At 42.7% G+C, this 15,364-nt stretch overlaps 1 protein-coding gene across 3 annotated transcripts in view; it reads right to left on the bottom strand.

Moving 5' to 3' along the window:
- The window catches only part of oca2 (oculocutaneous albinism II), a 545,784-nt gene that overhangs the window by 193,039 nt on the left and 337,381 nt on the right, over nt 1–15,364 (bottom strand). For all 3 annotated transcript variants that reach the window (XM_072576986.1, XM_072576990.1, XM_072576987.1), the window contains exon 15: nt 5,727–5,859. In XM_072576986.1, coding sequence (XP_072433087.1) covers nt 5,727–5,859 — 133 coding nt within the window. The remainder of the gene's footprint in view (nt 1–5,726; nt 5,860–15,364) is intronic.

Below are 15,364 nucleotides of genomic sequence, written 5' to 3'. Positions count from 1 at the left end.
TCAGCTGCCTTGGAACCAAATAAATAGTTACTGACAGGCAGAATGGCGTCATCATCAATAGTTGATCAATCATCCACAGACCAATCAGCTACTTGTTGCCAGCTAAAAAGTCATTCATACACACCCCGCAGTTCCAGTTCGTCTGCAAACCACTTCCACTCAAACATGCAGCTGTATAAATACTACTTACGAATCAGGTTACTTGTTTTCAAAGTGCAGCAATCCTTCACCAACTTATCATTTTTAAAACAGTTCTTTTCCCATTTCAGTCCATAATCAAAAAATATAGAAAAATAAAACGATATATCGTTAAATTTTGAAAACACTTCTTAAATCTCCACTCAGCCTTATAATCTCCAAGGGAAACAGCTGAACTTCTCTAACTAATCCTCCTAAGTGAAATGTCTCAGCCCATGCACCATTCTTGTAATCTTTCCTGCACTCTCTCCAATGCATTAATATCCTTCATAAAGCATGGTTCCCAGGTCTGTACACAGTACTCCAAAAGAGATATAACCCCTCTATAGATTCAGCACACTAACCTCCCTCCTCTTGTACTGTGTGCACCTTTTAATGAAACATAAAATAATGTATTTTAAATTACCAAGTCTATCCACCTGTCCAGACTAAAATAAAGACCTATTTCTCATTCCTAGTACATGCTTGGATAAATCTCCACTGCACCCGTCCAAGACCTTGAAAACACTTCAAGTCAGATGGAGTTATATTATTGAATAGTTTTATTTTGTGATGTAAAATGTAGTTTGCACATTTTCCAATATTTGCAGTGTATATTTCAAAAACTTGTCACCATAGCAATGAAAGACTGAAAATTACTAATATGTACTGCTTTCAGAACCATCCAAGGGTACTGTGCGATATTCACACAATCAGATTAATTTGTTGCATGGTGATCAATGGATCCAAAGAATAGGATTTCTCTGTTTTCAAAGATTAGACTTGATTATTCAAAAATAACTGTAGAATTAGATGCCCCTCTATCTCTAGAAATGTGTTTCCTTTGGAATTGTTTACTAACATAATTGTAGAATTGCAAATTGAAAATCACGGAGGCAAAGTCGATCATGATGACTTCTTAAATACCACTTCAAGGATTCGTGACATTTCACAAACAGCTCCAGTGCTGATAGAAAGATAACTTTGGATCAAATGAAGTGAAAATAAATTCACATTCTCACGGCAGACTTTTTGTTTGACCTTTATTGAAAAGTCAATTGAAAAGTAATCACATTGATGCAAATGTCCAGGACAGTCCAGGTGGAGGTACATTTAAAATATGATTTATACCATCAGTTTTCAGAAGATCATTTTCAATCCTTGGGAGGTAGTTTGTAACAGCAGCTGTCACAATGCTACTGAAGGCAAAATAACCAAAACCAAAAAGATTCAAGTCTGAGAAATCATTTCTCTCAGCTTGAAGAGCAGTTAAAATGCCCTCCAATTCCATTTGACCCCTATTTGATGACAAAGTTTAAGAGGTTTAGCACAAATAGTCGCACTGCTCCCTCTGATTCAGAAGGTTATGGCTTTCAGTCCCCACCCAACACCAGCCAGAGACTTCAGAAATATTCCAAGCTAATAGTCAGATGCAATTGTAGCTCAACGCACCACATGGAATCCCCACAGTGTGGAAGCAGGGTATTCAGCCCATCAATTCCTGATCAAGGGCTTTTGCCCGAAACATCGATTTTCCTGCTCGTCGGATGCTGCCTGACCTGCTGTGCTTTTCCAGCACCACTCTGATCTAAACTCTGTTCAGCCCATCAAGTCCACACTAACCCTCTGAAGGCCATTCCACCCAGACCCACCCCCTTTGCCCTATCCCTGTAACCCTGCATTTCCTATGGCTAACCCACTCAACCTACACATCCCTGAATGCTATGGGTAATTTAGCATGATCAATCCGCCTGACCTGCACATCTTTGCACTTTGGGATAAAACCGGAGCACCCGGTGGAAACCCATGCAGACACGGAGTGAATGAGCACACTCCACACAGACAGTTACCTGATGCTGAAATCAAACCCAGGTGCCTGGTGCTGTGAGGCAGCAGTGCTAGCCACTGTGCCACCCCACACTGATGAGAGGTGCTCTAACATAAGATTGTCCTTCCACAAATGTCTGCAAAAACAATTAACTGTTGATTCACCTCCATGTAAAATGGTTGCTCTGTTTTTTTTTCAATATAACAGCAGTGGTCTCACAGAAATACAGGAATGTAAGAACAGGCTATTCAGGCCATTAAGCCTGCTCTGCCATTTAATATGATCACGACTGATTGAAAACTTCAATGCCTTTTATCCACACTATCCCCTGAACAATTGCAGGCATTAATAATCAAAAATATATCAACCTCTACTTTAAATATGCTCAAAGCTGAGCTTCCATAGCCCTCCCAGGTACTGAATTCCAAAGATTCATCACTCCCTAAATAAAAAGACTTGTCCTTGTCTCGAGCCTTCGTGGTATGCCCGTTTTTTAAGTGTGACCCCTGATTCTCAACTCTTCAACCAGCGGAAACAGCTTACCTGCATCTACCCATTGTATCCCTTTAAGCATTTTGAAGGATTCAACAAAACCACTTCTCGTGCTAGAGTACTCTACAGAAGATACACACACCGCTGTCCAAAATTCTTCATAGGACAGTCCCAGCATCCTGGGCACAAGGCCAGTGAAGCTTTGTTACTCTCCCTTCAGAGCAATACTGTCTACCTTTCCTGAGATAAGGAGACCAACACTTCTCAGGTGCAGTCTAACAAGGCTCCTACACAATTGTAGCAAGACTTCATTAATCCTGAACTCGATAATTCATGCAAATAACTGACTAAATACAAGAGTACATATTCTATCAATCCACACTCAAAGGGCAGAAATTCTAGCTTTGTACTTTAGATGATAGGTCTGTCATATTCATTAGACTGTACACTCATCAAGGTATTTATAGATGCAGAGTGAAAGATCATTTTTCACCTTGGATGCAATTTAGCTTTCGTCTAGACAATTTGAGAAAACTCTCTCATTAATGTACTGATGCAGCATGCTACCGGTCACACAGACATAAAGGACAAAATTAAGTTCCAGAAAGTGCTAGACATGATGAAACTGATGTTTTTTTCATCGTGAGTTCAATCAGAGTAACAGGATTGTTGCTATAGCAACATAGATGTTTAAGAAGCCCATGAGTTACCATTAAGTTAATAACTAGGTCTTCTCTTGGAAACATACAACGTAGCACAGCAATCTATTTTTGAAGTATAACTACAGCCCTGAAAGCAACATTTAGCTTTTTAAATGATCTGAATGCATTAGCTGGCACTGGTACATTTTCTCATTTGTGCCTGTATTTAGAATGTGGCACTGTGTCCCCAATTAAATCGCTTGACAGCTCAGATTTACGTTATTACAATCTGTGATAGATGGTAGAAGTGAGAACAGACTTTAGCTGGTCTCATTAGTCTGGAGTTCAGGAGTCCTCAATAGAACGAAATGTAATTTGCAGGAGTTGAAACCTGTTGCCCTGCATTTCAGCATGTGGATATAAATAGGGTCCAGAACTATCATATAACTGCAGTTTTAGCTGCAACTTCAGCCCCACAGTGTGTGAGGATCTAAGTTTCTTTAATCTTTTTTTCTAACAAAACTTTCGAATTACAAACGAAAATCGAAAATCTACCTACTTTAATGTCTACCATTTGTTGCAAAAGGAAGGAGATTAAGCTTCAGTTATACCCATTGTATCGGCGAGACTACTTCTGGAGTACTAGATATTGGTCTCCTTATTGAAGGACGCATGCAAATGGTTGGAAGCACTTCAGATAAGGTTCACTGGACTAACACCTGGAATAGGTAGATTGCCTTACGAGCAATGTTGCTGCTAAGCTGCACGGCTATGTAGCTGCTCCAAGGATCCATGGGCACCATTCAACTTCCAGACACAGATTCACTTCCTGTTTCTCAAGCCACTGCCACATGGAGACATTTGAAAGTCTGCACAGTCGTTCGAGAAATTAGAAGACAACCTAACTTATGAGGGAAGGATGGAGAGGCTGGGCTTGATCTCCCTAAAGTTCAGAGGAATATGAAGCAGTATGACTGAAACATAAAAGGGGCCGTGACAAGCTGATGTGGAAAGGATGCTTCTTCTTGTGAAAGAATTTCGAGCTTTAAAGATAAGGGGATGCCCACTTAAGATGAAGTTGAGAAGAGATTTTATCCCACTGACAGTTGTAACAAGAGATTTGAACATGCACAAAGATCATGAAGTTAAAAATCACACAACACCAGGTTATAGTCCAACAGGTTTATTTGGAAGCACTAACTTTTGGAGCGCTCTGGAAGCTAGTGCTTCCAAATAAACCTGTTGGACTATAACCTGGTGTTGTGTGATTTTTAACTTTGCACACCCCAGTCCAACACCGGCGTCTTCAAATCATAAAGATCATGAAGCAGGCATTCTTGATTCCACAGGTATCGGGTCATTACAGACATGAAGGAAAATGAAGGTCAAACAAGAAACTATTTATAATATCCTCATAGAATAAAAGGGTCTCTTTTTTTTCCAGAGATGGTCAAAGCGATGGCTCCAGCTGTCCTTCTTTGCTGTCACCACCTACTGATGATGCCAGCACAACTACTCGAGCCCCCTTGCTCAGTATCCTCTCTCACCATTACTACCTGTTTCCGGAGATTCTTTTACAGACTTCCCTGCTGGGGATTGGTTGTCCCGGTAATAACACACAGCAACTGCTTATTGATCACTTTTTGGTTTAATTGCTCCATGATGACTAGAATGTTCGAGCCTGTCTTAGTTGGCAGCATTTGCACCACCAATCTGGGCAAATGTTCACAGTTAGAGCAATGTCCAGTACTTGCTCAGGAAGACCTTCTCAGCCTCTTAACCTGGGTCAGGGGAAATGTGAAGAGTCTGGTCCACTACACTGATCCTCGACAGCCCCATATTCCCCAGATTTACTTCAAAGCCCCCACGCACTGTATCCAAAAGTTCCTTCCACCTTCAAACATCTGGGCCATTATCTCAAACCAATGCAGTCAATAACTTCTGGATTAACGACAGGCTGGAGGTGACAACAGGCAGGAAGAAAGTTTCAACTGAACTATATCAAACTCTTTAAGTAAATGGTGCACTATACCCATTCTTTAGGCTAGCATGTGGCAAGCTGCTAGATGATGATTAGATTCTACAGTCTTGCATCCTAACCATACCTGGAGCCATCTTTCTCAGTTAGAAACTCAGAGCAAGCGAACATAAGAACTAGGAGCAGGAGTAGGCCGTCCAACCCTCTGAGTCTTCTCCGCCATTCAATAAGATCATGGCCGATCTTTTCATGGACTCAGCTCCACTTACCCCCCTTTTCACCATATCCCTTAATTTTTTTACTTTTCAAAAAAGAATCTTGTTTTGAAAAGAATGTTTAAAAGCGATTACTGAAGTAGCATCAACTACTTCCCTGGGCAAGGAATTCCATAGATTAACAACCCTCTGGGTGAAGAAGTTCCTTCTCAATTCAGTTCTGAACCTGCTCCCTCTAAGCTTGAGGCCATGCCCTCTTGTCCTAATCTCACCTGCCAGTGCAAACATCCTATCTATTTCTATTTTATCTTCATAATTTCATACATGTCTATAGAGAAAGGGAAAAAAGGAAGAGAAGGAAAAGAAATTGCACAGAAGATCTTAAAGTGACTCACCCAAAATCTCGCTTGGTTCCTTGTTGTACAGCTTTTTGTTCCAGTAAAGCAGTCTCAGGAAGGGAAATGACACGAGGAGGACCAAGACAATTCCGACAAACATGTGACCAGTAAATGCAGCAAAATCCAGGCCCTGTGTGAGACAGAGACACAAGAGGAATAAAACACAGCCAGTGGGGGGGAGGAGGGTGGGGGGGAGGGGGTGGTCAAGACATGCCTGGAACCTTCATTGTAGCATCTTGCTCCAAACAAAACAACTTCTTGTATTCAGATCGCACCTTTAGTATGGAACAATGTGCTCTGTTTGCTGCAAAAATGAACAAAAGCGATGAAATCCAGAGGTGAGGTGAGGGTGTCTGCCCTTAACATCGAGGCATCATTTTACCAAGGGTGGCATCAAGGAGTCTGAGTATTCACTGGTGTCAGGGAGGGTCCCAGAGGGCTGGAAACTCGCAAATGTAACTCCCCTGTTTGAGAAGGGAGGAAGACAAAACATGGGAAATGACAGGCCGATTAGCCTGACCTCAGTCATTGGTAAGATTTTGGAGTCCATTGTGAAGGATGAGATTTCTGAATACTTGCAAGTGTATGGTAAAATAAGGCAAAGTCAGCATGGTTACATCAAGGGGAGGTCATGTCTGAAAAATCAGTTAGAATTCTTTGAGGAGGTAATGAGCAGCTTAGACCTAGGAGAGCCGATGGATATTATCTACTTACTTCCAGAAGCCCTTTGACAAGGTTCTGCAGAGGAGGCTGCTGAGTATGATAAGGGCCCATAGTGTCAGAGGCAAGGTGCTAGAAGCCTGGCTGTCTGGCAGAAAGCAGAAAGTGGGGATAAAAGGGTCCTTCACAGGATGGCAGCCAGTGACTAGTTGTGTTCCTCTCAAGGCTCAGTGTTGGGACCACACTTTTCATTTTATACATTAATGATCTAGATGAAGGAACTGAGGGAATTTTGACTAAGTTTGTAGATGATACTAAGGTAGGTGGAGGGACAGGTAGCATTGAGGAGGCAGGGAGTCTGCAGAAGGATTTGGACAGGTTAGGAGAGTTGCCAAAGAAGTGGTAGATGGAATAGCACATGGAAAAATGTGAGGTCATGCACTTCGAGAGGAAAAATAGAGATATAGACTATTTTCTAAATGGGGAGAATATTCAGAAATCTGAAGTACAAAGAGACCCAGGAGTCCTACTCCAGGATTCTTTCAGAGTAAACTCATAGGTTGAGTCAGTCGTTAGGAAGGAAAATACAATGTTGACATTTATTTTGAAAGAACTAGAACATAAAAGCTGGGATGTACTGCTGAGACTTTATAAGGCTCTAGTCAGACCACATGTAGAGTATTGTGATCAATTTTGAATCCCATACCTCAGGAAGGATGTACTGGCCCTGGAGCAGGTGCAGAGAAGGTTCACGAGAATGATCCCAGGAATGAAAGGCTTAACAGTTGAAGAACATTTGAGGACTCTGGGTCTACTTGTGATGGAGGTTAAAAGGACGAGGGGGAAGCTAACTGAAATTTACAGAATACTGAATGGCCTGGACAGAGTGGATGTTGGGAAGATGTTTCCATTACTAGGAGAAATGAGGACCTGAGGGCACAGCTTTAAAGTAAAGGGAAGACCCTTTAGAATGGTGAAGAGGTGAAATTTCTTCAGCCAGAGAATGGTTAATCTATGGAATTCATTGCCACAGAAGGCTATGATGGCCAGGCCATTGGATATATTTATCATAGGTTCTTGACTGTCAAGGGGATCAACGGTTATAGAGAGAAAGAGGGAGAATGAGGTTGAGAAACCTCAGCCATGGTTGATGATGGAGCAGACTTGCTGGGCTGAACGGCCACATTTCTGCTCCTGTGCCTTATGGTCTGAAACTGAAATCAATGAGAATTGGTGGAAAGTTCTCTGCTGGTTGGAGTCACACCTGTCACAAAGGATGATGGTTGTGGTTACTGGGGGTCAGCCATCCCAGCTCCAGGACCTCACTGCCGGGGTTCCCCAGGGTGGTGTCCTTGGTGCAATCATTTTCAGGTGTGTCATTAATGACTTTGCCTCTGTCATGGCGGTCAGACGTGGGAATAGTCGTTGACGACTTCACAATGTTTGCACCATTCACCACTCCTCAGGTACTGAAAAAGCCATGTCCAAATGTAGCAAGACTTGGACTGTCTCCAGACTTGGCTGATAAGTGGCACGTAACTTGCCACACAGGTGCCAATAGAACACTTGTGAAGTGTAGTCATGGCTATAATGCAGGAAACAAAAATCATTCAGTGGCCTCTTTGGTAGTTGTTTATCATAAATTGATATTTGTCATTCATATTTACAGTAACTCTCAAACTGTTCTCTATTTCCAATGACCATCTCCAACAAGAGAGAACTGAAGCATCACACCCTGATGTTCAATGATATCATCATCACTGAATCCTCTAGTATCAACATCCTGGGGGTTACCATTGACCAGAAACCAAACAACTAGTCATATAAATATTGCAGGCACAAAAGCAGTTTGGAGACTAGTAATTCTGTGCACCTCCAATCTCTCCAAAGCCAGTCCACTATATACTAGTCAGGAATGGGATGGAATAATCTCCAAATGCCTGGAAGGAGCAGCTCCATCAAAACTTCAAGCATGACACCTTTCAGCACAATTTAGCCCACTTGATTGCCACTCCATCCACTACCTTCATCGTACACTCCCTTCACCACTATTGCAGAGTAGCAGCAATGTGTACCACCTAACAAGATACACCACAGCAACTCACCAAGGCACCCTCGACAGCATCTCCAAACCCGCAACCTCCACCACGTAGAAAGTCAAGGGCAGCAGATACATGGAAAACACTACTATTCATAAGTTCCCCTCCAAGCCATTCACCACCATGACTTGAAAATATATCAATTTCCTTTTCAAATCCTAGAAATCTATTCTGAATAGCACCATGTATCTGCTGCACTGTCGGTGCCCTTACACGACAAGGACTGAAGTGCTTTAAGAAGACAGCCACCAGCACTTTGACCAGGAATATTATGGAAAGCCATTAAATGCTGGTGTAGCCACATCCCATGAATGATTTTTGAAAAATTATCTGGAATATAACGATGCCAGAGTAAGGGAGGGGTTGCCAGTGAGGGCTTTAAAGGAACAGAGTAATCTGAAGGAGCAGGGAGCAAGGAGTTTGAAGTCAAAAAGAATTATTGTAAATACGAATGACAAATACCAAAATATGAATGGCAGATGCAAAAGTAATTGACTGAATTAGATTAATTATAGTGTGGAAACAGGCCCTTCGGCCCAACAAGCCCACACCGAACCCTCCGAAGAGCAATCCACCCAGACCCATTCCCCTACATTTACCCCTTCATCTAACACTACGGGCAATTTAGCACAGCCAATTCACCTGACCTACGCATTTTTGGACTGTGGGAGGAAACCAGAGCACCCAGAGGAAACCCACGCAGACACAGGGAGAATGTGCAAACTCCACACAGACAGTTGCCTGAGGTGGGAATTGAACCCAGGTTTCTGGTGCCATGAGGCAGTAGTGCAAACCACTGTGCCACCATGCCACTCCAATTATTCAAATCTTTTGCACATTACAGCCTTGACTACACTTCAAAAGCATTCTATTGGCTATAAAGCACTTTGGGATGTCACAGCATCTTTAAAGGCATTATATACAGTATATACAAGTCTTTCCTTCTACCTTGTTTTAGAGCATTCTAATAATCTGAGACACTGCTTCAAATTAAGACAGTGCTGCAGCTGCTTAGGTGTAATTTAGCTGTAATTTAGATTATGTCAGACTGTCATTTAGAACTTCAAAACCTCAAGCTAATGAAGAAGCCTACAATCTGAAATTGCTTAAACCTAGTACCTACATGGATTGACATGGTTTCAGAAAGGAAACATTTCAAATGAGCACAGTAAATACCAGACTACAGATAGACTCGTGGTTCATGAAACCAACAATAAACATGAACAAGTTTGAGCTGAGAGTTAGTTAAAAATCACACAACGCTAGGTTATAGCCCAACAGAACCAGGTGGGGTTGAGGGGCCTGTCGCGTTCGATGGGGAGGGGTATTGTTGGAAAATAAATATTGTGTATTTATTTATATATTCGCATCATCAGAACGGAGACGAGGGAGACAGAGGAAGTCACAGAATGGGATAGTTTCCTTTTGGAGTGGGATGTGATGATATTAATCAGGGTTGCTTGCAATATTTTCCTTTCCAATTTCACAAAGGTTAGCACTGCTGCCTCACAGCACCAGAACCCGGGCGACTGTCTGTGTGGAGTTTGCACATTCTCCCTGTGTCTGCGTGGGTTTCCTCCGGGTGCTCTGGTTTCCTCCCACTGTCCTAAAATGTGCAGGTTAGGTGAATTGGCCGTGCTAAATTGCCCATAGTGTTAGGTGAAGGGGTAAATGTTGGTGGATGGGTCTGGGTGGGTCCCTCTTCGGAGGGTCGGTGTGGGCTCGTTGAGCCGAAGGGCCTGTTTCCACACTAAGTAATCTAATCTAATCTAAAGATGTATTTGGAAGCATTAGCTTTCAGAGCGCTACTCCTTCATCAAGTGGTTCATCAGGACAACCACCTGATAAAGGAGCGGCGCTCCGAAAGCTAGTGCTTCTAAATAAACCTGTCGGACTATAACCTGGTGTTGTGTGATCTTCAACTTTGTACACCCCAGTCCAACACCGGCATCTCCAAATCATGAGCTGAGATTTGTATCTTTAATGAAAGAGCCTGAAAGACGTCAACCAGACCAGAATCTCCTGCTTGATTTATACCTTTACAAGAAATTTGCATTTGAAGATTGAAGAAACATCATCTTCAATTATCCTGTTTGGAGGCAATTAACAGGAGAACACAAATCAGCTATATATTTCAAGCTATTGCTTGTAGTAGAACTGGAGATGAATTTGTGATCAGAACAAATGGAGACAGCTCCCGCTCAGCACCAAGGTGTGAAAAGAGTCCAGTGACGAAGCTGATTGAAAATATCTGATAACAGAACATCAAACACTGAAACTGTTGCAGATAAAAGGTTTAAAAACATCACAAGTTCAGGTTAAAATCCTTCAATTTAAAGGACACCCTAAGGACTTTAAGTTGTATGTTATTATGTCTTCACTTTCTACTGGATCCTATCCCTTATATTTAGTGTGTCTGTGTGTTTGATGTTACATCTTTATTGCAATTGGGACTAGATTAAATTAGGATATCTGGTCAGCATGGATGAATTAGACCGAAGGCTCTGTTTCCATGCCGTACATCTCTATGACTCTAATTGTTTGTCTTGAGGTTAACAATGAATAAAATTGTTCTTTGTTTCAGGGACGAAAACCTTGAAATTGGATCATCATCGTTTCCGTTGAATTAGTTAACTACATTTTAATTGAAGTGAGGTTCAACTGCATGTTAAAAAAGCCCTTTGAGTAATGTGGCCAATGGTGAGAAATGTGGGACAATGCAGTGAGAACGTAATGAGATTCTCAATGTCATGAAAGAAATCTTGTGGTTCCAATGGCTAGATGACAATTTCAGCTGTAAGTGGCGAGCATTTTGCATGCATTAACATTTTATTGGTAGCTAACCTTTAAGCACATTGTTGCTTTGTTTAGAAATTACAGGCTCACAGTATCTCTGTCTTTTCAGGCAAGCAGAGAGACAGGAAGGATGTCATGGTTGTCAGTGCTGAACAATCAATAAGATAGACATGTTGTTGGACAGAACCTAACTAAATCAATGTCAGACCCACAGAACCCAGCAGCAGCTGACGTGACCAACACTCTGCATCTTCTTCAATCGAATGGCCATCTCTGAAAGTCTTTAGTTGAGAGAAGCAGGGAGCTATGGTCAGTCAAGGGCGCCATCTGCACTCGGTCCAGGGGATTAGCCATTCTGCAATTCCTGGAGCAACTGACCATTCGACTCGACCTGATTTTCCATGGCAGCCACCTTCCAAGAGGCAGAGCCAGCACTGCACCGATAACACTGGTGGCCTCCTCGAACCTTCACTCCAGGTAACCAAATTACTCCTGCTGCAGTTCCTCCTGTGACTGTCAGTGTATTTACACAAACCTATAAATAGCCAGTACCACTGGTCTCCAACAGCCCCCTGAGTGCCAATGACCTGTGGCCTCTCTCCCTCATGCCGGTGATATGTTCCTGAGCCTAATCTAGATTAAACGCCCATCGAGATGAAAGTCTCTGAGCTGGGGGGCATGTGCAGGGGCAAACCATGCCAATGCCTCCTCTGGGGAATCTGGTGCTTCTTCCTTAGAGGGAAGAGGGTCAGCTGACTTGAGGGACTGACCTCTCTAGAGGATGTGCGGGTGCCATTGGTGTCTGCAAATCCAAGAGTGAGAAATTAGCTCCACAATACGAGTAAGAGATTACACACGTTTCAAATACACAGTGGTGGTAATGGGAGAACTGCACACTGCGATGAATCTTATATTTATGGAGGTCTGGGCATCCCAAGCTGAACAGGCTCAAGCCTCTGCCTGAGGTCTTCAAATGGAGCAGATGACTATCAGCCAAATCCACTGCCTGTTTTTTCCCTCTCTGACCATTTCACAGATATAGGGAGGGACTGAGTGAGATGAAATTAGCTGGAAGAGCTGAGGTAGTGGAAAAGAGGGGAAGTGTTCTGAGTGATTGAGTGTGAGAGAGGGAGAGAGAGAGAGAGAGGAAAACACGAGCGGAGGGTGTGCACAGAGGAAGACAGAGAAGTGTAAAGGGGAATGCGGATTAGAAATCTGTGGGAGTGAATAAGAGCCGTTATGTGCAGGTGCTGCACACAGTAGGGAGGATAGTATAACACACGAGCCTTGCTGGGAGGTGTGTGCAGTGACAGAGTTAGAATGACTGAGGTAGCAGAGAGAAGAATACAGCATTCACTCTAGTGGAATCCAGGAGGGCACTAATCTTCTTGCAGCATGCGGTATGTGTTCCTCCAGAACATGGGCACCGTACTGACGTTTGTGACTCTCTTTCTCTCCAGGCTGGCAGCATCTTGCACAAGATCTCAGCTGGCAATCCTGAGGGAAGAGGACAGTTCTCCTTTCCAGCACCCTCTCCACTGGGATTTCCTGGTCCCTGTTGGTGAAGTGGGCTGCCAACTTCCTTCCTGCCAACTTCCTTCCCTCACGTAATTCAGCAGTAGACTTGGATTGGTGGTTCCTGGCTTGCAGCATCTGAGGTGCTGAACAGCTGAGGTATAAAATAAGGCACCCACTAAATCTGCACTTGCAGCTCCCATCAGCAGTGCTCAGTTCCAATTCCGCAAACACTCTATTCAATAGGAAAGTCAATGTGGAGGCCAGTTGCACAATTAATGAGGAAAGCAGCATGAGAAAGGTCACTAGGGCTCACAGAATGAACCCCCTGCTCACCCCAGAACTGATACTTAGCCAAAATATGAGGCAATTTAGCGATTTGTTGTGGATGTTGAAAAGAGGGGTGCTAATTCACCCCTCCTCATGTAGTCACAACAATAGACATTAATCAAGCTGACTTAGCAGTTACAATTTCAGTGTGAGTCACCAGCCACCCATAAAAGAGGGAAGACTGCCACCACAGAGAGAATGGAAGACCGAAGAAAGCCAAGGATTTGGTGCTTTGAGGAGTAAGTGTGAATTTCAGAATCGAGTGCACTGTAAGAAGGTTATTTATACCATTTTTACAATATTCTGATTGGTGTTTAATGTTCAAATGCACTTATGAGAGGTGAGGAGGTAGGTATTGCTGAGGGAAAGTTTAAGATGGTACACCTCCAAATGGCAGCAGTAGTTTAACCAATATAAGGGGGATATAAACATAGCCTTCAATTTATAACTGGCTTGATCCAAGGCCAAGTGAGGACGGTGTGACAGTGAATGAGGCAGGTAAAGGGATTCAGGCAGAGCTCCTTGATCCTTCATCAATTGGTAAAAAAGTAAAGGGTGGATATTCTATTCCTCAATGAGAGAATATAAATAAGACAGAAGAGTATAGTTTAATGATCACCAGAAATCATCAAAAGCTTTATGACCATGAAGTACTTTTGAAGTTATCAAATATCTGCAGTCAATTTATATACAGTAAACTTCCATAAACAGCAATGTGATGTTGATTGGATAATTTGTTTTATAATAATGCATTGAGAAGTAAATACTGATAAGAATACAAGAGATAATTATCCTACTGTTCTTCAAATTATTGTCACTGGATCCTTTACATGCAACCAAACAGAGTGGTGGAACCTCAGTTTGACATCTCACCTGGAAGAGAGCACCTCTAGATCTGTGTACTCACGCCCTGAGGCCTAACCTAGACTGGAGATTAGAATCAAGATTCCAGTGGTTCTGGAAAAGCACAGCAGGTCAGGCAGCATCCGAGGAGCAGGAAAATCGATGTTTCGGGCAAAAGCCTTTCCTAATGACACTGAGGTAACTGCTAGGTCACAACTCCCATACAAAGAAAAACAAAAAGAATTTGCAGTAAAGGACTTACATTCTTGTGGAATTATTTCACTTGCAGCCTTAATAAAATTAATAAGAAATGCTGGCATTAGCACTATTCAATGAAATGGGAGGATCGGGGTGTGAGGGGCGTTTTTGATGGTGATCCTATCCTAAGTGGCATTCCAGGCAGCTAGTTATTCATCTGACTCTGCAGCACTAAGCTATTTGGTACCCCTTATTATAACTCCTGTTTATTTATAAATGGAAAGCAAGTGGCTTTGTAGGACCTCTTACTAAAATCAGAAGGAGGTAACCACTGACAAAACCCTGATATTTTGGGATAGATTTTCAAAAGGAAACAGCAAACATTCCAGAGACAAAGGAAGGTTGTTTCAGTCGTGTCAGCCAACTGAAAAGGGGATGTAAGGTCTTGAGCCTTTTATACAGAAACGTGCATATTTCAGGACACCTACAAGCACTTCACAGTCAATTAAGTAACTGTTGCATTATAGAAAACACAGCAGGGAATTTGTACACAGCCAGATACCACAGTCAGCAATGTAATTACATCTAGATAGTTTGAGGTGATATTGGCCAAGGAATAAATATTGGCCAGGACAATTTTAGGAAACTTTGAAGATGTTCTTGAAGACTGGGGAGTCCAAAATCAGGGGTCACCAAAGGATATAGGATTGGCCATTTAGGACTGAGATAAGGAAAAGTTTATTCTCCTAGACAGGGGTGAGCCTGTGGAATTCTTTGCCACAGAAAGTGGTTGAGTTCAAAATGTTGAAGGTTTCCAAAAAGGAGCTGGACATAGTTTTCAGGACTAAAGGGATCAAAGGGCATGATGCGAAAGCTGGAACAGGGGACTGAGTTGGATGATCAGCCACGATCATACTGAATGGTGGAGCAGGCTCGAAGGACCGAATGGCCTACTCTACTTCCAAATGTCTTTGTTTCTGTGATTTGGAGTAACCAAAGTGCAGGGCGGTCAAAACTTTAGGCCAGAATTTTCTCATCACAGCCAAGACCCCAATACAGGCCTTGAAAGCCTGAGAGGTTCCAGCCTTGGCCAACTGCACGCCACCCAACTGCATTGAATGCAGGCCAGACAAGCAGCCATGAGGACCAGCAGCTCATATATCTCAGCAACACCATCATGGTGGAAGCTCCTTC

Source organism: Chiloscyllium punctatum, chromosome 9, assembly GCF_047496795.1.
Source record: "Chiloscyllium punctatum isolate Juve2018m chromosome 9, sChiPun1.3, whole genome shotgun sequence".
In the NCBI taxonomy this organism is placed as follows: domain Eukaryota; kingdom Metazoa; phylum Chordata; class Chondrichthyes; order Orectolobiformes; family Hemiscylliidae; genus Chiloscyllium; species Chiloscyllium punctatum.
The sequence above is the reverse complement of the archived record's forward strand: the minus strand, read 5'-3'. Positions and strand labels throughout refer to the sequence as shown.